At 36.7% G+C, this 21,180-nt stretch overlaps 2 protein-coding genes across 3 annotated transcripts; both read right to left on the reverse strand.

The window, feature by feature from the left end:
* Window positions 1-1,180: 1,180 nt before the first annotated feature.
* On the reverse strand, window positions 1,181-4,627 carry aanat2 (arylalkylamine N-acetyltransferase 2). Its single transcript, XM_030142421.1, has 3 exons — window positions 4,223-4,627; window positions 3,280-3,434; window positions 1,181-1,995 (listed from the first exon to the last, which is right to left on the reverse strand). The coding sequence occupies exons 1-3, from the start codon at window positions 4,386-4,388 to the stop codon at window positions 1,690-1,692; spliced, it is 627 nt and encodes a 208-aa protein (XP_029998281.1). The 5' UTR covers window positions 4,389-4,627; the 3' UTR covers window positions 1,181-1,689.
* A 6,100-nt stretch (window positions 4,628-10,727) lies between these two features.
* On the reverse strand, window positions 10,728-20,579 carry mgrn1b (mahogunin, ring finger 1b). Of its 2 annotated transcripts, XM_030141236.1 has the most exons (17): window positions 20,219-20,579; window positions 19,420-19,538; window positions 19,201-19,289; window positions 18,960-19,106; window positions 18,229-18,346; window positions 17,966-18,032; window positions 17,748-17,791; window positions 17,620-17,667; window positions 17,094-17,162; window positions 16,838-16,997; window positions 16,644-16,753; window positions 16,200-16,414; window positions 14,364-14,475; window positions 14,237-14,282; window positions 13,527-13,631; window positions 13,225-13,270; window positions 12,377-12,505 (listed from the first exon to the last, which is right to left on the reverse strand). In XM_030141236.1, exons 1-16 carry the CDS (start codon window positions 20,304-20,306, stop codon window positions 13,230-13,232), a joined length of 1,578 nt encoding a protein of 525 aa, XP_029997096.1. In that variant the 5' UTR covers window positions 20,307-20,579; the 3' UTR covers window positions 12,377-12,505; window positions 13,225-13,229. The 2 variants fall into 2 exon arrangements, with proteins under 2 accessions (XP_029997095.1, XP_029997096.1); XM_030141235.1 differs by lacking the exon at window positions 13,225-13,270 and having other exon boundaries at window positions 10,728-12,505.
* Between the last annotated feature and the right edge of the window lie 601 nt (window positions 20,580-21,180).

The raw sequence follows: 21,180 nt of genomic DNA on the forward strand, positions 1-21,180 counted from the left end.
AACCTTTGGTGCCTTGTTGATAAATGTACCAACTACTGCCATAATTTTGTTACAGTATGCTGAGCACTCGAATGTTTTCGTTTATTTGTTTATTGCTTCTCAAGAAGTGATGATTGTTTTGAACATGGTAGTGTTTTAGCTACCTGTCTATTCACGTGTAACTGAAAACAACAGTAAAAAAAAAAATCGACAAATTAAAATGGTGTCTGTCGTTATTATCTGAAAACCTCAGCTGAAGAGTTTTTGTAGTTTCAAAGTAACATATACAGAATATTTCTGCCACAAATATTCAGTCTGCAGCAAGGTTATAATAGTTTTGGATTTTTTCATTATAGTGTAGTTTTATTTAGTTTTGACTTTTTTCCTCTAATTCAGTTAGTTTTAATTCGTTTTTTAGAGTAGGTTTGCTAGTTTTTATTAGTTTTAGTTTTTTTTTCTAAATGCTTAATTTTAGTTTAGTTTTAGTATCAATTTTAGTTTTTTCATATCTTTTATCTTCTTCGCCATCGTATTCAAATAAATCCCATACAGGACTCTGTTTCCTCCCAACTTAGTCTCCATGTTGGCGGTAGAGTGGGGACGAGAAGACGACTCTAAACAACAAGTGACAAGAAGTGACGGACCGTGAAGTACTGTATGGTGCCACTAGCTAAAATTGCTAGAGCAAAATAAATTGCTTTCGTATCAATCCAACATTGACAAAGACGAAAACAAAGGGAATTTTATCCATAATTTTTATACGTTTTAGTTAGTTTTGTAAGCACACAATACAGTTTCAGTTAGTTAGAGTTTTTTTCTTTTAATTATAGTTTTTATTTATTTCAGTTAACGAAAATGTTTTTTCAATTCTAGTTTTCCTCATTTCACTAGTTTTCGTGAATGATAATAACCTTGGTCTGCAGTCAGAAAATGGTTTTATTACTATGATGTAGGTGCGGGGGCTGGATCTATTTACCCACTATCTGTAAAACCCCAAATTGTGGGTTTTGACAAATTTTACTGTAACTGCTTTGACCAACTTTATAAGTGATGTTGATGTTTATATATGTTTACCTTTGGGTTTATGAAAAGCATGAATCAACATTACATTTAATGGTTTGTATCTATTATAATAGTTATTGGAAAACACTTATATAGCCATGTAAATATACCAAAATTAGAAGTTTAATAATGCAAAAAGAACATTTATGGTATTTCCACTTTTATTCAAATACAAATAAGTTTGCTGCCTTAACAAATACAGATACAATACAAATACAGGGCTCTCTGCACATCCTTAGTAGGTACCACAACTTTCCAAATTACTGACCAAAATAAAAATCGTACTTCTATCAGAACTTATTATGTTATTCAAGGTATTTTCTATTAATGCAGCTCAACATATTTGCCAAACAAATGGAAAAACAGCACTAATTTGTGGCAAACGAAGATGCCACTAGTAACAAATAACATATTAGATGTCTCATATATTTAATTGTTAACCTTGAAGATGTTTTTCACTCTCCCCTTTGTCATCACACAGTTTTCCTTCAGTTGTTCATGGAATACTGTGACGATAGGAGGTGCATACTGGCCCTGTACCTCTGTCTGTCTATCTGCTATGTGTTGTTAATCTTTGCTACCCTGAGTCCTGTTAGAGCTGAAGAAAGGGAAAGTAGGATGGGGCGGGGGGGTGTTGGGGTTTTGTGATTAGCAGCCACTGTTTCGCCGTGCATATGCCTGCCCGCGCAGCAAATACTCCATCTCCTGGAAGTGCATGTTTGATACACTGATGGCTGATGGCCCTTTCTCCTTGAAGCCAGCTTTGAGGTAGAAGGGCACCAGGAAGTCCTCACAGATCAGCAGAGCGCGACGGAGGCCTGGCATGCAGCGCAGGTACTGTAAGTAACGCCACAACAGGATGGAGCCTTTGCCTTGTTGACGACAGTGACGGTGGACCGACAGCACATGGATGTGGACTGTGGGGGTGTCTGGGACATGCTGAGTCATTGCCTCCTGCGTGGTGGGGGGGTCAAAAATAAGTGTGAATGCATATGAAATTGATTGATTGATGTATTTATTTTGATTATGAATGTCAAAACAGAAGAAAATAAATAAACAATAAACACTTTATATAATATATATTCAAAAAGGAGTGAGAAGAAGCATAATTTATTATAAACTTCCACCCCTTTTCTTTAAATAATTAATAACAGTAATATTCTTCCTAGTCTAAGCATAGCTATACTATATACTATAATACCCAGGTGTCAAACATGCGGCCTGGGGGCCAAAACCGGCCTGCCAAAGGTTCCAGTCGGGCCCGCAGGATGAATTTGCAAAGCGCAAAAATTACACGTAAGAAATTAACAATCAAGGATGTCAATTGTTCAGGTTCCACATACAGACCAATATAATCTCAATTAAAATAATAGCATAATAACCTATAAATAATGACTCCAAATTTTCTTAGTTTAATGTGAAAAACATAATATTACATTACATCTATAAATAAGTAATGACGACACCAAATTTTTCTCTTTGTTTTAGTGTAAAAATGTACATTAAATGATGAAAATATTAACATTTACAAACTATCCTTTAACAACAAAATGCGAAAAACCTGAAATTTTGAAAGTGAAATTTTAACATTATTCTTCCTGTTATTAAATATTTTGTGCCGTTGTGGATCCAATCTGTAATATGCATGTATAAATAGTAAGTTGAGGTGTAATATTGTTAAAATTGCATTTATTTTTCTCAAGAAATTTCGGGTTTTTTCAGGTTATTCACATCAATTTTGTTTGGATAGTTTGCAAATGTACATATTTTTATCATTTCATTCTGATTGCACTTAAACAAAGAGAAAAAATTTGGACTCGTCATTATTTACAGGTTATTATGCTATTGTTTTAATGGTCCGGCCCACTTAAGATCAATTTGGGCTTAATGTGGCCCCTGAACTAAAATGAGTTTGACACCCCTGCTATAATATGACTGATACTTATCATTAAATAATTTTGTTTCTGGCTTTATATTATTATAAACAGATATAATATGATTTACATAAACACATAATACAATAACATATATGTAAATACATTCACATACTTACAAACACATATACATAAATATATATATACCCACCTGTATATACATATACATACTTGTCCATCCACATACTCCTAGTGATACCCAACCCCTCCCTTATCCCCGTACCTCTTAAAAAATGTGTCTTTGTACCTCCTTTTAAAATCCCTTCACATACCTGATAAGATTGCAAAAACGTGATCCTCTTACCTGTGAAAGTCTCTCCTTGTCCCAACCAGAACCAATGATGAAAGCGACCAGCTGTCCCTCCTCAAACCAACCCAGTGACAGCTCAGGACACTGACCCAGGAAGTTAAGCACCTCATCCAGCGTCAGTGGACACTCTCCTGAGACAGAAACAAATGCTGGGGATGGAAAGAAGGGGCGGACAGGTGATGAAGTTAAAGAAACAACTACAGGGTGAACAAATATATCACATACACTTGATCATCTGAATGATATTATTTAAAACACCCAAATATAGTAGTGGCATATTGCAAATTAAAGCACATTCCCCTTAACCCATAAAGACCCAGTGCAACTTTTGTGGCAGTTCACAATGAATTTTTCTCCATATTTGTCCTTTCTTAAGTGATTTATCACCATATATTGTAATATTATGCTCTTAATTTTGCGTTTTATCAGTAAAAATCAGGTATTTTTCTATATTTAATTTACTGATCATGAAGATGTTCCTTAAATCTCATAGTAAATTCAAAGGTTAATATATCAGAAACAGAGAAAACGGAAGATTAAGTGACTTTTTCAGCAAAATATATAATTTACTGATAAACCAAGCGTCTCTATTCACTGTCATGTATCCAACTGCATGAGTTTTACTGGTGAATCAATGTTGTAGAAGATGATGGTGTTTCCACAGCAACTATGGAGCCTCTGAATGTCCAAATGGGTCATATCTGATGACCATGAAACTGTATTTTACACCAATTATGTACATATATTGACAGGATTAGTGGATCAACTGGTATTAAACCCTTTAGATCAGAACGTAATTCTGGATAATCGTGGATGTTTGGGTCTTTATGGGTTAAACAGATACAGTTCTAAAGTCTTTTAGACATATAAAAAGCACCAGTTTACTAGTAATAGGTGCTGTCAGGAGTATATAATAATAATCAGAAAGGAAACTGACCTTCTCTTTCAATCTCAAACACACTGATGGCATCCTGTGGTGTGAGGTTCCTGAACTCACTGGCTGGGAGTGTGTGCCGCCGCTGTCGCAGAGGACTCACCACTCTGACAGGCGTCTTCAGAAAGAAAGGCTTGAGGAACGGTGAACCGCTGAGCTGCTGTGTCATGATACCCAAATATTAGATGATGATACCAGGCTCTTCTTAATTCTCAAAGCTTTTTTTTTGTGTTTCTGCTTTATTTTTTTCCTCCCCACAAACCTTAGCAGAATAAAATAATACAAATAAAGTCAAAACATGCCAGCCTCTCCTGTCTTACACCTCTGACTGTTCTGTCACTCGACTCAATGAACTAGATGCTGCTGACCTTTGTGTCTTGCCTGCTACCTCCTCCTCCTCCTCCTCTTCTTTCTTTCCAATCTCCTGCTGCAAAGCGGTCGTCTCAAAGTAGGATAACAGTCTGCGCACGTGTCCCCAAACTCCCTAAATCCTCAGCTGTTAAATAGCAGACTGTGCACATTACATTTTGGATTTTTTTCAACAATGTATTTCAGTAGCAGGCAAAAAAACGTAACACAAAATCACGATCAGTCATTACTTTTAGTTGTAAGATTAATTAAACAAAAGATGAACTGACAACAAAAAGCGTAAAGTTAAAGGTGTTGTTTTGATGATGGGTTCAGATTAGGTTTAATCTATGCAAATCTATGTCAGCACATGCACTGTACACTCATCTATGTGTTTTTCAGTAACAGAACATGCTAATACACATGTTTGTGGAGATCCAGGGCATGTGGGTGAAGATATTTCTTCTGAGGGAGGGGGATATTTTTGTAGATTGCTGTTGGAGTGAACTCATGCCTCAAAGAGGTTTACCACAGACTAATTAAATGAGAGCATACAGCTTACTTTGACCTGCAATAAACTTGTTTACGGATTGTCAACACAAGATAGAAGAATCTTTACATTTATTGTGGATCCTATGAAATGATAAACCCAAAGCTATGCTCCTTTTCATTCAGTGTATGAGACTGTGCTATTTTGAATTGGCTCTGAAAACTACAGCTTCCTTAAGGTTTAACATTAAAGCAGCATAGTGTGTTTTCTTTCCCTCAGTAAGCCAATTGATCACCAGATGGTGTGTGGCATCCACTACTTTAAAAACCCACAGCCAAACAAGCAGCTGTTTTCTTCTCCTAAAGTATGTGCAAAAAATGGATGTAAACAACCGAATCCTTATCGGTCTTGTAAATAACACGGTCAGCTTATTTCACACCAAGGTTGCCCACCTTAAAGCTTAGCCTTAATATTGTTTAAATTAGCCCTCAGAGATAGAACCAGAATAGCTGCAGTAAGGATTACCGTCTTGTCTGAATGTTTCCTGCTGGAGCAGCAATTAATGGGAAATCTTTCTTTTCAAGCCTTCAGCTGCGTCATCAGGGCAGCAGGCCCATCACAAACAGAGCAATGGAACGCTGCTGTTGACCTGATCAGATGGTCAGGAACAAACACCAGGGCTTTCAATTAGTTTAAAAGGAGAGGCCAGTCTATGTAAAGCAAGGGTGTCAAACTCATTTTAGTTCAGGGGCCACATTCAGCCCAATTCAATCCAAAGCAGGCCAAGCCATTAAAATAATAGCATAAAAACCTATAAATAATGACAACTCTAAGTTTTTCTCTTCATTTTAGTGCAATAAAAAACATTAAATTATGAAAATATTTATATTTACAAACTATCTTTTCACAAAAAAAGATGTGAAAAACCAGAAAAAAAAATTAATTTCTTAATAAAAATAAGCAAAATTTTAACAATATTATGCCTCAACTTTCCACTTGTACATGTGCATTACACACAATGTTACACAAACATAACATTGTTGAAATTTCAAAGTTTGGAATGTGTAACTAAAATAAGAATGTCTACAATATTATGTGTCAACTTATTAACAACTTACAAATCGGATCTTCAAATCCACAAAATATTTCGTAACAGACAGAATATTGTTAAAATTGTAATCAATTTTCAGGTTGTTCACATTTTATTGTAAGGGTTATTAGACTATTATTTTACTTTAGATCACATTAGGTTAAAACCAGTTCAACATCCTTGACTGTTAATATTTCCAGTGTAATTTTTGCACTCCATAAAATCATGCTACAGGCAGATTGGAACCTTTGGAGGGCCAGTTTTTGCCTCCAGGCCGCATGTTTGACACCTGTGATGTAAAGGATCCCAAATGAAGACCTGATGAAATCTGAGCCAACATCTACAGACATAGTAAATTATAACATATAAATCCATATTAAATAATAAATCATTTTAAGACGTTTCTATATTTAAGTGTTATATAGACAGTTTTAAGAAATAAATTAAATGACTGTCTCTGAGATAACTCAGAAAACTCAGTGGGATGGTCAAACAACACAGGCTGGGAAAGTTTAATGGACTTCAACTCCCAACACTGTAAATGTAAAAACATGCGTAAGCTGATAGAGGATTAAACTCTACACCACCACACATAAGAGCAACCTCACCCAATGACCTTTTCTTTCTTTAAGTGTTATAGATGCTAATCTCATTTATAGCGTGTGTGTATACACGCACACTACACACTGCGTGTTAGTGTATTATGTTTTACAGGCGAGCTGGAGGCTAAAGCGTAGCTGAAGCCTCATTAAACTTTACACCTGTTGGTCCAGCTGAGCAGAGCGACAGTTAACTGCGGTGGCCAAAAATGTCATCATTAAACACCAGACATTTTATCCACATCTGAAGCTCTACTCAGCAGTAGGGGTGTGTTACATACTACATATATGTGCATGGGATTTTATACTAACACATAATAAACACTTAGCTATAACATAGATGTTCATATTTCTAGATGAGATGGAAACATCTACAGAAGACCTCATACAGCAAAAATTAACCTATTCCTGTGATGTTTGTCTTTTTTATACCTACATATCCTTTCATTGTTAAAAACTATGTCATTTATACTAATATGAGAAAGCACAGAATTCTGTTGTCATTTTTTAATAGATATTTTGTAATGAAATATACAGCACAGGTATGATTTATGATGATCACATTCTCAGGATCTAAATGGTCACCAATACCATCTGGTGGTGGAGTAGTAAGGTCGTAATTTTTGCTCATTAAATGAAGCCTTTTCATGTTGTTTCTAATGTTTTTTTTCACATGGTCAAAAACAGCCATCTATAATTCTCTACAAGTGGGTATTTTGGAGAGGTTTTGCTGTGTGTTTAAAGTATTTTAGATAATTTCTCAGACATGAATAAATGCTCGTTGAGGCATTTCAAGCTATTTCTAAGGCTTTTTCAGATGCTCACCAACAGTGAAAATTAAAGCTGCATGCATTCTCTGAAATTCAACATTTTCGACAGGTTTTGCTCTGTGTTTCTGAAGTTTTAGATAACTACTCAGGCATTAATAAGTGCTTGTTGGATGCTTTTTAGACTGTTGCTAAAGTTTTCTCAGACGGTGGCAAACACTTTCTCACAGTATACAGTCACAGAAAAAATTATTAGACCACCCTTGTTTTCTTCAATCTCTTGTTCATTTTAATGCCTGGTACAACTAAAAGTACATTTGAGCTGATATCTAGCCATTTTCTATGGTTTTCTTGATAATAACCAAAATCACTTAGGTTCTTACATCAATATCTATGGCATTGTACTGCCAAAAACAGTGCTTTTAGGTATTCCATGTTTTCTTTTCTGTCTGTTTTAGTCACATGATACACACAGGAGTTAGGACTTGATACCATAAACATTGTTTTTGACGACTTTTGATGGCCTAATAATTTTTTTCTGCAACTGTAGTAATAAAGACCCACCATGTACTACTGAAATGTTAAAAGTGATAACATGTATAGATTACTGTATATATGTATATCAGCCTTATATAATATGTAATAAAATTTTATCCTATTATAGTATACAGAACAGGTGTCAAACATGCGGCCCAGGGGCCAAATCCGGCCCGCCAAAGGCTTCAATCTGGCCCGTGGGATGAATTTGTGAAATGCAACAATTACACTGAAGATATTAACAGTCAGAGATGTTACAATCATTTTAGGTCAGTTCAACTTAAAGTGGATCAGACCAGTAAAATACTATCATAATAACCTATAAATAAGGAAAACGGAAAATTTTTCTCTTTGTCTTAGTGTAAAAAAAAGTCACATTTCACAAAAATGTTTACATTTACAGATTAGCCTTTTACAAAAAATGTGAATAACCTGAAATGTCCTAATAGACGTATGTGGAACTTTAAAAATATTCTCCCTGTTATTAAATGTTTTGTGTATTCCTAGATAAACTGTGATCTGTATGTTGTGATGCACATGTATAAATTATAAACTAAGGCGTAATATTGTTGAATTTTCAGGTTATTCATATTCGTTCATGTTATGTTCAAGTACAGTTCAAGGATTCAAACATTTTCATTACAGAATTTTGCTTTTTTCACTCAAAAGTTCTTATTCTATTATATATATTATTTTACTGGTCCGGCCTACTTTATATCATATTAGGCTGTATGTGGCCCCTGAACTAAAATGAGACACCCCTGGTATACAGTATGAGAGCTGTGTATGTACTGTATAGTATGACATGATAGAATTCCCCTTAATACCATGCGAAACCAGATGAAAACCCTCTCTGAATAAACTCAGTCTATAAAATGTAGCAGTCTATTTACTATTGCTGTGTTGCTAAGTTATAAAAAGACAGATGAACTTGAGACAGCAAGAGGGAACGTGGGTAAATGAATCATAAAATTAGAAATGTCACAGTTATGGTTAAGGCGGTCAGTGTCAGTGTTTCAAAGGTGTTCATTGGTGTGTGTTCATTGGAGGTGTGGTGCTCCTATCCCCTCAGTTAAAAAAGCATAATAACAGGAACAGTTACGGTTACAATGAATCACCAGGAAATGAGTGTGTGTGTTTGTACATGTTCTTCTGCTCTGTGCTCAGTCTTATTAAATTGCTGTCGGTGCAGGCTGTTTTATACCATATTTCGCTTGTGTATTCAGGGTGCTGCTGCATGAACCTCCTGAAATATGTATCATCATCATCTGTGTGTTTCTTGGATTCCAACACACATATATTCAACAATCTTTAACATCAGCCTTTTGAGTAGAATATTAACTCAGAGCCTCAAGTCACTGTTTTATAGGCGTCCATGGCCCAACTACAATTAAAACCAGCTTGACCAAAAAGTTTCACTGCACAGAGGGACATTAGTGTAATTAACAGTATTTTTTTTTGTAGACAAAAAGTGTATTTTTTTTCCCTTTTTTTTGCATATTATCTCCATAAAGTGAGTAACTAATATTAGAATATGCTAAAATATGAGAAAACACTAGATTATCAGTACTAACTTTAAATATTTCATAGTTTTCACACAGTATATTATTTTCTGATATTGGTATGTTAAATACATATTTCGTTGCTTCAGAAGTTAAATGCATGGTGTCCAGCTGAATGGACATTTTTGTAACTCTGTGAAAAATAGGTTGATAAAATAAATTTCAATTGCATTGGTTTTTTCATGCCTAAAAAGGAATAAAAACAGTCTGGGTAAAACAGCTTGACTAAGGTTCTCATAGTTCATGCATGAAAGGGCTAATGTATGTATTATGCAGTATCTTGCAGCTCCAAAATACAGGTACAGTCACAGAAAAAATTATTAGACCACCCTTGTTTTCTTCAATTTCTTGTTCATTTTAATGCCTGGTACAACTAAAGGTACATTAGTTTGGACAAATATAATGATAACAACAAAAATTGCTCATAAGAGTTTAATTTCAGAGCTGACATCTATCCATTTGCCATGTTTTTTTTTTGATAACCAAAATCACTTCAGTTCTTACATCAATAGCTATGGCATTGTACTGACAAAAACAGTGCTTTTAGGCATTCCATGTTTTCTTTTCTGTTTTAGTCACGATACACACAGGCGTTAGTACTTGATTGCTTAACCATTGTTTTTGATGACTTTTCATGGGCTAATATTTTTTTCCGCAGCTGTATAAGCCCATTAAGACTTTAAAAATTACATTAATATATTTAGCTTTAGTATATGTACAATTTGAGAGATAAACATCAGTATTTGGGAGTTAAATTTTGACAGATCAGCTTCATGTAGAGAGAAAAAAAATCACTACATGTAAGGTGAATATGAAGGGGGAAAAAAAATAAGAACATCAAATATCTTAAACTCTTCTGTATGGTTTCCTGAGAAACACATTCATTCTGTGTAATTTTACATAAGACAAAAGTAAACCCAAGGACTGCAAAATTACACATAACATTAATTTAATATGTAATTTTGCACTCCTTGAATTTACTTTTATATTATGCATTTCCGTCATAATAATGCAACTCTTAATACTTGCTTGCATACCAACATTTAACACTCACTACATCCACTTTTACCTTCAACCTTGAATATTCCTGTGATAAATAACAGACAAAGTGGTGGTTGTACTACTGAATCTTTGTTCTTTATTGTTATACACATGCTGCTATACACACGAGGAGAGACAGGCATTGATTTTACAGAGCGCCACAAACCACCTACTGTGGAGTTATCCTGGATACCAGGTCAATAGTGGTCAGAACAGGAACAGGAAGGCACAGTGTCAAGTTGAAATGGCACAGAAGAGGAGGGGGGAAAAGACAAAATAACCACTTTGTTTTTTTTTTTTTGTACTTTAAAGCAATGAGAGGTTTAAGCCTCTACAAATTCACATGCAAATGCTAGCCCGACAAATAAAATGCAGTGTTTGCATCTATTGCATCGGATGTGCTCCTTTCAATCAAACGTACATTAAAGAGAATCCACTTGAACTAAATACTAAGAATAAATGCATAATCGATACATGGCCATAACATGATAAATGGACAGTAAAATTTAATATTGCTCATTAACAATAACATGATACATTATTCCAATAGCATGAGGTTTGCGATAGAAAAAAAGGCTCTGTACATAAGCATCAAAAATCCTGTCTACGGGCTGAATAGTGTATATTGTAGCATTTAGAAGAACACTAACGTCCAATGCAACAAGCAGGCGGCCGTATCAGTTGAAGGCACATAGATCTAAATGCATGACGCTACACATACATATATATATATATATATATTTTGCAGCTACATCACATAAGCAGACACTTGCATTGCCACAAAGAGACTATACAGAGATCTGCCACATCTATGACGAGCACATGTACTGTGCCATACTGAGTCGGCAAACATGTAGCTGTAGCATCTATGCTTGTTGCAGGCTTTAGCTATCTTTGAGTTCAGCTGTTAGGATGTGAATGTGTAGCTCTTACTGATTATCAGTCTTAAATAACATGTGCGTGTTAACTGGATTTAGTTCCATTAATTAAATGAGGATTTTTTTTGTTTATATAATATGCAATTATACAATTTTGCAAGTAACTACACAGGATTTTAGTACAGTTATGATACATAGATATCACATCATTTGAAATAAAAATGACATGAAAATGCTTAAGACCGCAGAGAAGTAATCATCATAAAGTCTTGCTATATGGAATGGATTATAAACAATGCTGTCGGAGTGCAAAATCACTTCAAATGGACACAAATACGTAAGTAATGTTTTAAAATTTTTGATCATCCAAATTAATCTGACTGACAAAAACTTCTCACTTCATCATTTAATGTGTTTAACTGGTGTATACAACATAAGATGCGTTTAGAAATTCTTCTGAATTTAGTGTCACGCAAAGGATAGAGTTAATTTAAGTAAGTGTGCTTAAAAGCACCACCGTGACAGGTAGTGAAATGTCTCTGGACTCCATGTTACTAAACCACGACTCTCGCCAAGACACACAACTGCACACCATCTGACAGTTAATGAAAGGTTTTTAGGTAGGTTTTTTTTTTCAGTCATAAAGTAAAGTGTCAAGCAGATCAATGCAGGAGTCAAATTTCGTTACTAACGTCAGAGACATTGGTGAAATAAACCCAGTCCATCTGTGTCCTTTCAGGGCTGTCTTCTGCTCTGATCGCAGAAGCAGAATCCTGGGCTGGAGGAGACAAGATAAGAGAGATGATCTTTGTAAAGCGTTAACTGTGTTCAGATGGATGGGAGGGAAAGTCTGGATCAGAGTCAGGGGTTGAGGTGTTCGTCTTCCATGTGAAGGCTGCTCGTGGGACACAGGAGAGGTTGGCTGGAGCAGTTTGTGCTCTGACTTTTCAGGCTTTCCGTTGACTCCGATGACCCTGGAGATGGAAAAAGGAACAGATAAGTGGCTCGCAGGGATCCATTTACACTCCCTGCAAGGGCATAAAAACAGTACTCAGTTCTCTTTAAGAGCTTTCTGTAGTTATGACAGACAGTGGATTAGGGCTGCACAATATTGGAAAAAACAGACATTTAAATTTTTTTGCAATATATAATGCGATGTAAAAAAATACTCAGGAGGATATGATAGCTGTGTGGTGCCAACAAACTAATTAGTTGTGTTTCCTCTCGTTGTGGCGACAGGTGCATTAAGGCACTATCAACACAGAACACGTGTTTCAGTATCATCCTTCTTGTAGCCAAAATAATTCCAGATAACTGACGCTGCTTTTCTTTTTGGCACCAAATCTTCGTTTACGGTGAATTTCTCTGGTTCGTTGCTCATTTTTCAATGTTGTTACCAGCAACTCACTCCAAACTGATCAAGAACGATTGTGATTGGTGGATCACTGCACGCAGTGTGTGTCAGGTACTCATGTTGAAATTAGATAAGAACACATTGAGTTAATTTTTCCTCCTACATCGCAGGACCTGCAGTGTGACTACTGCGCACACGTACATCATGATGACAATGCTCAAACGATATATTGTGCCGCTCTACAGTGGATATATGTCTGAATGATATGAAGCCTCAGATTCAGTGAGAGAAGTAGAGCTCATACGTAGAGAAGCAGAGCAGACAGGAAAGCCTACATACCACAGTTATTCCTCCATACCAATTGAGCAGGAATCAGGACCTAGAGCTGCCCAAAGTGAGGCAGCACGAAGGAACAGGATGACAGGGAACAGAAGAGCAGCATTAGGAAACACACAGAGAAGCACACAGGTTAGATGCAAAGCACAGGAAATGACAGCCTTGAGTACTGAATACAAGAGGAGAAGCACCAGAACAGAAGATTTATCAACTAGCACCCAATCATTTTCATACACATCCAACTTGTTTCTCTTATCTGTGTCCCGCTCATGTAAAGAAGATTTTTTTTCCCCTGTTTTTCTAACCTGGCAGTGACAGGTCACCTGGTGGGTCACTCTCTGTTTTGGTCAAGCTGCTGTGTTCACTGCTGCAGTCCTGAAGGATGTCTCCTCCAGCATGCATCCGATCCTCTGTATGAGCAGAGAGAACAGACATTAGCATCACACTAGCACCTAACTTGACTGGTCCGGACATTAGGGTGAGGTCTAAGTCAAAACTGCACTTTTCAAACAAAGGATGCCAAAGGATCCAAACCAAACAGTCGAACCTTGGTCTGATGTAAAAGGTAGTCTGGATCAAATGAGCCATAGTTGCAAGGCTTTTAACAAAAATATGGGTTGATCAGATTACTAAAAATCACTTAAAACAATAAAAAAAAAAACACACACAAAGGGATTCATTTGGCCAATTTGAACTAGTCTTATATATCACACTCAATAATAATAATAATAATAATAATAATAATAATAACAATAATCATACTAGGAAAGAAAATAAACTTGTTAATTCATGTTTACTTGCTGAACTCAAAGATCCTTCTTCAAACTAATTGGTGTCAAGTACAGGAAAACAGTCATCCACACATGATAATCATAGGATCCAAACAAAGTCCATCGCGCAAAGTTCTTTAGTGCACATGGAAAATTGAAATGTGAAAACAAAACAAATGTGTGGACTGTAATAATAAGTTGAACCGGTCAGTATTTTTAGATGTCTGCTAAATGAGAAATCTTACCGTCATCTGGAGACAGAGACTCTGCCACATCCTCGGTCGCAGTGGCCTGAAAGAACAAAAGGTTTTAAAGGTTGTGTCCGCACCACAGGGACGGTTTAAATGTCAGGTGACTAAAATAGAGCCTTACGTCTGTGGGAGCAGGGCTGCTGGACAGCAGCGTATGTGGCTGAGCGTCCGACATCTCTGACAGCTTCTCCTCATCCTCCTCCTGGATCGGAGAGGACGGAGACCGGAGGGTGCTGGAGTGACGAACAAAGAGACAATTTCAGATTAAAGACAGTATTTATCAGCAGGATCGAGGTTTAGATGAAGAGAATATGGAGAGCTATATTCCACCGTCATGTTAAAGTGAGATTACAAAGCGTTCTGTGAAATAAAGGTCTTTCCATTTAGTGAGTGAGGACATTTAACTAAGGAGCTCATCCTGTTAGAAAAGGTTTTGGTAAGTCATAAGCAGTGGAAATAATTAATGGACTTTTATAGGAATGAATTACATTTCTCTCTGCTTTGTAGAAAGGAAGCAAATTTTTGTCAGATTTAAATTAAGGTGACATCCTACACATTCATCTTAAATCTTAAGACGATAGACTGTAAATCATTCTGTCCTAAGGTTCATTGCTGACAGTGACTACGATATTCATCATTGTGACTATGACAAGGCTGGTTGCGTCTCCCTCTCAGGCGGAACAGACATTGGACTATCCTGCCAGAGATAAATTATTTTATTATGTTGCAAGTACCGCCTGTTTTTACCGATCTAAGAAAATCCAGCTTTATTTACAGTCTACTACAACCTCAAACTACATACAGAAACTGCTCATGAGTTTAAACACATAATCGACCATATTTTACTTCTTGCCTTATAATTTCATTGTTTCAGTTATTCTTAAAGTTACAATCTCAGAAAATCTTTTTGAGTTAACACTGCGGTGACTGGACCTATGACCCAGTGACAATATTATATGAAAGTCCTTGTATTTGCATTTTTATGATCTGGGTGTCTCTGGTGACATTCTTGGGGGGGGAAAAAAAAACCTCAAGACATCAGCTGTGAGCAGTAGTGACATGTGCTCCATCATCATATTAACCAGGGACCTGCCACTGTGTGTATGTCATCCAAATATAACTCCAACCTATGTTAACAGGAGACTGGAGGTGAGAGGGAGAGGAAAAGAAGGGAACACTGCCCTGCAGTACCTACAGACCACAGTATCCACAGTACTGCAAACAGTAACTAAAGTACTGCAGTACTTACAGCAAACAGTATCTACATACAACAGTGTCTACAGTACTACTAACAGTCTATAGTAGGACTCTAACTGGTCTACAATGTTTGTTTTGTTTTTTAGAAATGATGTGCCTCAGAGATAAAATGTGCTAAATCTTACATACTTTTAATCAGAACTGGAAAAAAAAAAAACGACAAAAGTGGTGGTTTGCTGATGTTTCCAATGTATGTGATAAATTGTTATTACACAAGTATATTTGTTTATGTACATTTATACAATAGATTTATACAGCTTTCACCAGAAAGAACCTGTACAGTGAATGTATTTTAATGTCCACAGTGTTCTGAAGTCAATCTAGTAAATCTGAAATAAACATTCCTTTTGAGTAAAACCCATTCTCTCATTAATTCTCAGTTTCACATTTTGACCCAAGACTGTATCTTACAAATTACTTTTTTTAACTAATTAATTTTTCTGTATGAGTAACTCAAGTGACTAAAGTTTCTCTACGTTTAATCTGGAGGTATTTTACTTGTAAACAAAGTGATGCATTAATAATGACGATTTTTCAACATCAAAAACCCTTCACTTACATCCACATATTTTCAGTCAGTGTCTCAGCGAGGAACAAAAGTGGACTAACATACAACATGGACACACATAATCTAATTTCCTGTCCTGTACCAACACTGGGATGTTTTGAGTGAATGTAAGCATATTTACAGTGAGCTTACCTATCCGGTGACTTGCTGACTTTGCCTTTCTGCAGACTTCCGTCACTTAAATGCTCTGGGGAGCTCAGCTGCCTGCTGTCCCCTCCCAGACCTCCCGAGAAGTTGATTTCATCATACAGAGGGGCAGATGGGATGGCAGGAGACACTGACCGCAGCCCGTTCAGAGCCTCCAACAGCGAAATGGGTTCAAAGCCAGGAGGAACCGAGTCGGAGCTCTGCCCAGAGACATACACAAAGTCTGGTCGATAAAGAGCTTTTCTCAGATGAGATTAGAGGTTTGATCTGTACATGGAAAGACATCTGCCCTGAATTTGCAAAATGCACTACATTTAGAAACATTAAGCTGTTGCTGTCTAGTATAATATTTAATGCAAATCCCCAGCAAGAACTGTTTTCCTTCATGTCATCAGTCAATATTAGAAAGATTACAAGTATTGAAATTACCGAGTGCTCATCGTGGTCCATAGTCTGAGCCAGAACAGGGCTGAAGGACACAGGGGACAGAGCTCCAGGCTTTTTCCTCACAGCTCTGATCTGCAGCAAAGCTCTGAAGGCTATGAGAGAAGCACCAAATCAAATTATTCATGTTTATAATGAATTTAAACTCATTATGGTAAGATTTTGACTTTGTATCTTACGTAGCCTGCAGATCGGACAGTTGTTGGCCTGGTAACGCAGAGTGTCTGCACAAGAGTTACAAAGACACAGATGTCTGCAGGGCAGGATGAGTGTGTCTCGAAGGTCAGACAGACAGACGACACATTCGTTGCTGTTATCGCTGTTCTCATCATCAGACGGCTGCAAAATAAAAACAAAGTATGAGCTACGCAGGAAAAAAAAAAAGATTTTACATGGTGATGTCTGATGTCTATAAAGTAATAACTCCAGTGAAACCTTGGTTTCTTGGTTGTTTTTGTTCTCAATCCCATAGATCTCTTGTAAGAGGTAGCTAACACGGTCCACCTAGAATGATAACAGAAAAAGAAATTTAACTCTGATACCATGACTCAAAAAGTATTCACAACACAATAAGCATTTTGGAAAGACTTATTAAATGTCATATTTTTTAATATTAAAGATGAATTAGAGAAACGCCCATAAACCAGCAGATGTAATCAGTTTGGCAGTGCACATTCAAAGGCACAAACATCAGATAGTCTCTGTAAAATTACTTTCAGCTTTCTGTAATCTAAGTTTACATTGAACATCTACTTTCTAGATCTGCGTTATTGCCAGACTCCCATGGGTCTCAGCACAGATATGTTTGATGCATTTTGTGTAAAAGCTGCAGATGGTTATGAGGGTCGAAACATAAAGCAGCTGCGCTAATGAAAAAAATCTACAGATATTATGGAACTCATTCTGTGATTAAAAAAAAAAAAAAATCCCAATAATGAAATAAGAACATCTTCAAACCTACAATTTGTTTCTGCTTCAGTGGCTTGACAGAGAAGCTGCCATCAACATGCTGAAAGAAAGAACAAATATATGAGCTCAAATCCACACTGTTTACCTTACAATTAAAATGTCATTTAAGTATGTACGTACTCTTTCAAATGCTGCCAATAGTACATGAGCATGTCCCAGACAATCTGGAAAAGAACAAACAATGTATTTTAATTGCTAACCTGCTATGGTAATAGTGCAATTCTATTACGGACATCCTTCATATTATTTTACAGACAGTCCTTCTCTCTTCATTTTGTTTTTAAATAAATCATAACATTAATGTGTGGTTATGACTACTATGGTTTTGTAAAACCTACCATCCCCTTCGTCTACCACAGCTTGGATTACCATGGGAAACACTCCTCGATCGAGGTCAAAGTTAAGCTGCAAAGAAAGAATGAATATTTTAATATGCAATGAGGGCAAGTACGGTGCCTTCACAGCATCAAATCTGTCTCAGGTAGATGAAAAGTGTTCTGTTTAAATTTGCAGAAGGTATTTAGTGACATATACCCACAGCAGAGGGGACTTTCTGTTTTTTGATATGTAACAGATCTCACTGAGCGATGCAGTTACTTACATCCTCCTCTTTCCACTCGCTGAAATCAATTTTGAAACAGGGCATGGAGAACTGCTGGCTCACCCCTCTCTTGTAATGCACAGTTTCTGAGACCATAGTTGGATCCTTGGGGCTATACCTACAGAAGTTAGCAGGGGAAAAAAAAGGATGCGGGGAGATGAAGAAGATGAAGAAATCTTACTTGAGCTGACAACCTTCTAAGATTTAAGTGCACTCGTCATAAGATATTCAGTGCATTCATTACAATTCCCAGAGGAATACTGTGAGCCAGAAACCGCTTATTAGAAGATCCATTTGATCATTTCATTTCTTGAAATTTTTATCAGTCTGTCTTATCATAACGCACTAACTTCAGAGAAAACTGTCTCTTTCATCCTCTAAATCTTATCCATAGTATCCATGGTGACTGCTGGTTGCTAAGGACCCAACACACATGTTCTATTCTAGTCTTTGTACTCCAAGGATTCAATTTCAGTACCCATAAAACAGTTTTAGATGCCCCGGTCATACTGTTTTACACTAAAATAAATTGATTAGTAAAATTTAAGGCTTCCTTAATGGATTTAGGTGTGACCACAGTTCCTTGGTAAAAACATAATTTCATCATTTAGTCTGATGAACAATAAATAAGCAGATAAGATCATATAATGTCAATTCATTGATTAATATCTGCAATAAGGTAATGTTGAATTATGTACCCTCAAAAATAACTTTTGTGATTTAATTCTTACACTGCCATCCCGTTGGAGAATTCCTCAAATGCCTGACAGTACAGAGTGATGGCCACCCGAGCATCAGCGTCAAAGGTGAACTCTACACCGTACTGAACTTTGGGTTTTCCTCCTTCCTCCACAGGTGTGTCAGAGTCATCTTTATACCTGAGACCAGAAGCGTAATGTTCATGAAGTCACAATGAGAGATGTTTTTCTCTTTAAAGCAATGTTTGTGGTTTCACTGCAGTGCAAGGCTTACCTGACCAAACGCAAAGAGTCCTTTCTAATGTTGACAAGACTCCTAAGGGTTTTAACAGGCTCATGAGGTGCAGGAGTTACATATGGAAACTAGAGAGAAAAAAACAGCAGGACCAGACTAATTTCACTTCATTTGAAATTACTATAACTAACACTGTATCTGTCAAAACATGAGAAATGACATCTTACGCAAGTGGGAAGAAACAACATATGTTTTTACCTGCACTGGCCTATTTCCAAGGAAATTCAGGTCCATATTTTCTCCAAAAAGATATCCCTCTGGGTGGGGTGTGTCAAATTTTTCTCCTCCCATAAAGAAGTGGCTGGCAAAATAATTGCCTGAGAATAATGAAAAATGATAAACAACCATGAGTAGTGGACAATAAAATAGAGTGATGTACCTAATCTTAAAATTTCCACTTTTTCCCCAGTATTTGATTTTTGCTTTTGTATCATTTTATGACTCATTTCAACACAAGCTTGATAGAACACATTGTTGTATCAATTCGTTCTATCAGCTATTTCAAATTATTTCTCATGAAAATGTCAGAATCGGTAACTTATACGCTCTTGAGATAATTGAAGTAGGGTTATAGGTATGTGAAATTCCAGCTGACAATAAAATATCTGATGTGTTTGTGACTTTTACTTTATATTGTCAGTCTCATTGTACGTTCACTGCCAAAACAAGACACATTTGCTTTTTAAAATAATTTGAAAGACACTAAAACAATCAGTGAGGCAAATTTATTGTCTTTCGGTTCTCGTATGATCAAATATATGGATTGTAACGTGTGTTTATTTAAAGCAAACGAGAAAATATCGTGGCAGTTTAATAATAAGCCGCTTTGTATTGATATTAAGTCCTTCAGAGTTGAACAGTGTTTGATAGAAGATTATTCTAAACATCGGATCCATAGTTTTTATTACTTCCCTGGGCACTAGTGCGTATTGTCTGCGACTGTGTTTACGTTTTTTTTAAGCTCGAGTTAAATCAAGGGACACTGTCGATCTCTTACCAGATTTCGGTGGAAACCGATAGGCCGAGTTAGCCTGGATATCGATATCTTCAACACCAGCAATTCTGCGACTCAGGATGGACCCCATCTTTCTGAAGCTGGATGGCCAACGTTAGCTACAGTTAGCTGGCAGCCTGGCAGCTAAGAGCGGATCGGCAGCTCCGATTAGCACTGCCTCTGGCGTCCCCTAACGCCAAAACGGGAAAACTAGTAACCACAAATGATCGCTGTCGTTAATCTAACATTTTACACGATCAGTTAATCGGTGATTACGCAGCGAATGCTAATGCTAACAGGAAACAAATTAATGCGAGCTGTTGTTTTGCCAGAGCTGAGCTAACGTAGCAGGGGAGCAATCTGATTGGCTGTCACCAAGCGTTTCCAGAATTTCCGTGCGTTAGGTATGTTGCAGCGGACCGCCCGGCGGGAGGCGCGGAGTCAATTAAGGCAGGTCACAAGGGGAAGGGGTCAGCGTAAGGGCGCGTGATGATTTTATATACTTAAATAAAAGACAGAGGGAGAGTCATTCTAGGGGGAAGTAGACGGAGTCAGTGCATCTGTGAGACCACCCCGCCCAACAAAACAACGGCGCAGAAAAAATAAATATGAATACAATGAAATAAATGCAGTCGTTAAAGCTGCAGTGAATTCAAACATGTAATAGCTAAAAGGTTCTAAATTAATAAATGGAATAAATAAATAAAACGTGCAGCTGTGCAGATGTACAAGCACAGTATATTACAGATAAATATATTCCAAGTGTTTACTGACCTCAAGTGGCAACAGAGAGAGACTGCACTGAATTATAAAGTAATAAGAATTGAGATTTCATTTCCACTGTTTACATTGTTTTACATTGTTTACTAGGGACTACCAGCCTAGACAAAAAAATGAACGAAATGAACAAAATAGTGATTAGATCATACAATATTTTCTCTCTGAAATGAGAAAAGGAACTGATC

This window comes from Sphaeramia orbicularis, chromosome 8 (assembly GCF_902148855.1).
Source record: "Sphaeramia orbicularis chromosome 8, fSphaOr1.1, whole genome shotgun sequence".
Lineage (NCBI taxonomy): Eukaryota > Metazoa > Chordata > Actinopteri > Kurtiformes > Apogonidae > Sphaeramia > Sphaeramia orbicularis.

Bases quoted from the DNA above. Each gene is read 5' to 3' on its own strand.
- aanat2 (XM_030142421.1), bottom strand. From the start codon at position 4,388: ATGACACAGCAGCTCAGCGGTTCACCGTTCCTCAAGCCTTTCTTTCTG. The intron at 3,435-4,222 runs GTCAGTTTCCTT...TTCCATCCCCAG, and splicing joins GTTTGAGATTGAAAGAGAAG to CATTTGTTTCTGTCTCAGGA. The intron at 1,996-3,279 runs GTAAGAGGATCA...CCCACCACGCAG, and splicing joins ACAAGGAGAGACTTTCACAG to GAGGCAATGACTCAGCATGT.
- mgrn1b (XM_030141235.1), bottom strand. From the start codon at position 20,306: ATGGGGTCCATCCTGAGTCGCAGAATTGCTGGTGTTGAAGATATCGAT. The intron at 18,033-18,228 runs GTAAGTAACTGC...CTTTCTTTGCAG, and splicing joins GCGAGTGGAAAGAGGAGGAT to CTTAACTTTGACCTCGATCG. The intron at 16,415-16,643 runs GTAATTTCAATA...GTCTCTGGGCAG, and splicing joins TGGACCACGATGAGCACTCG to AGCTCCGACTCGGTTCCTCC.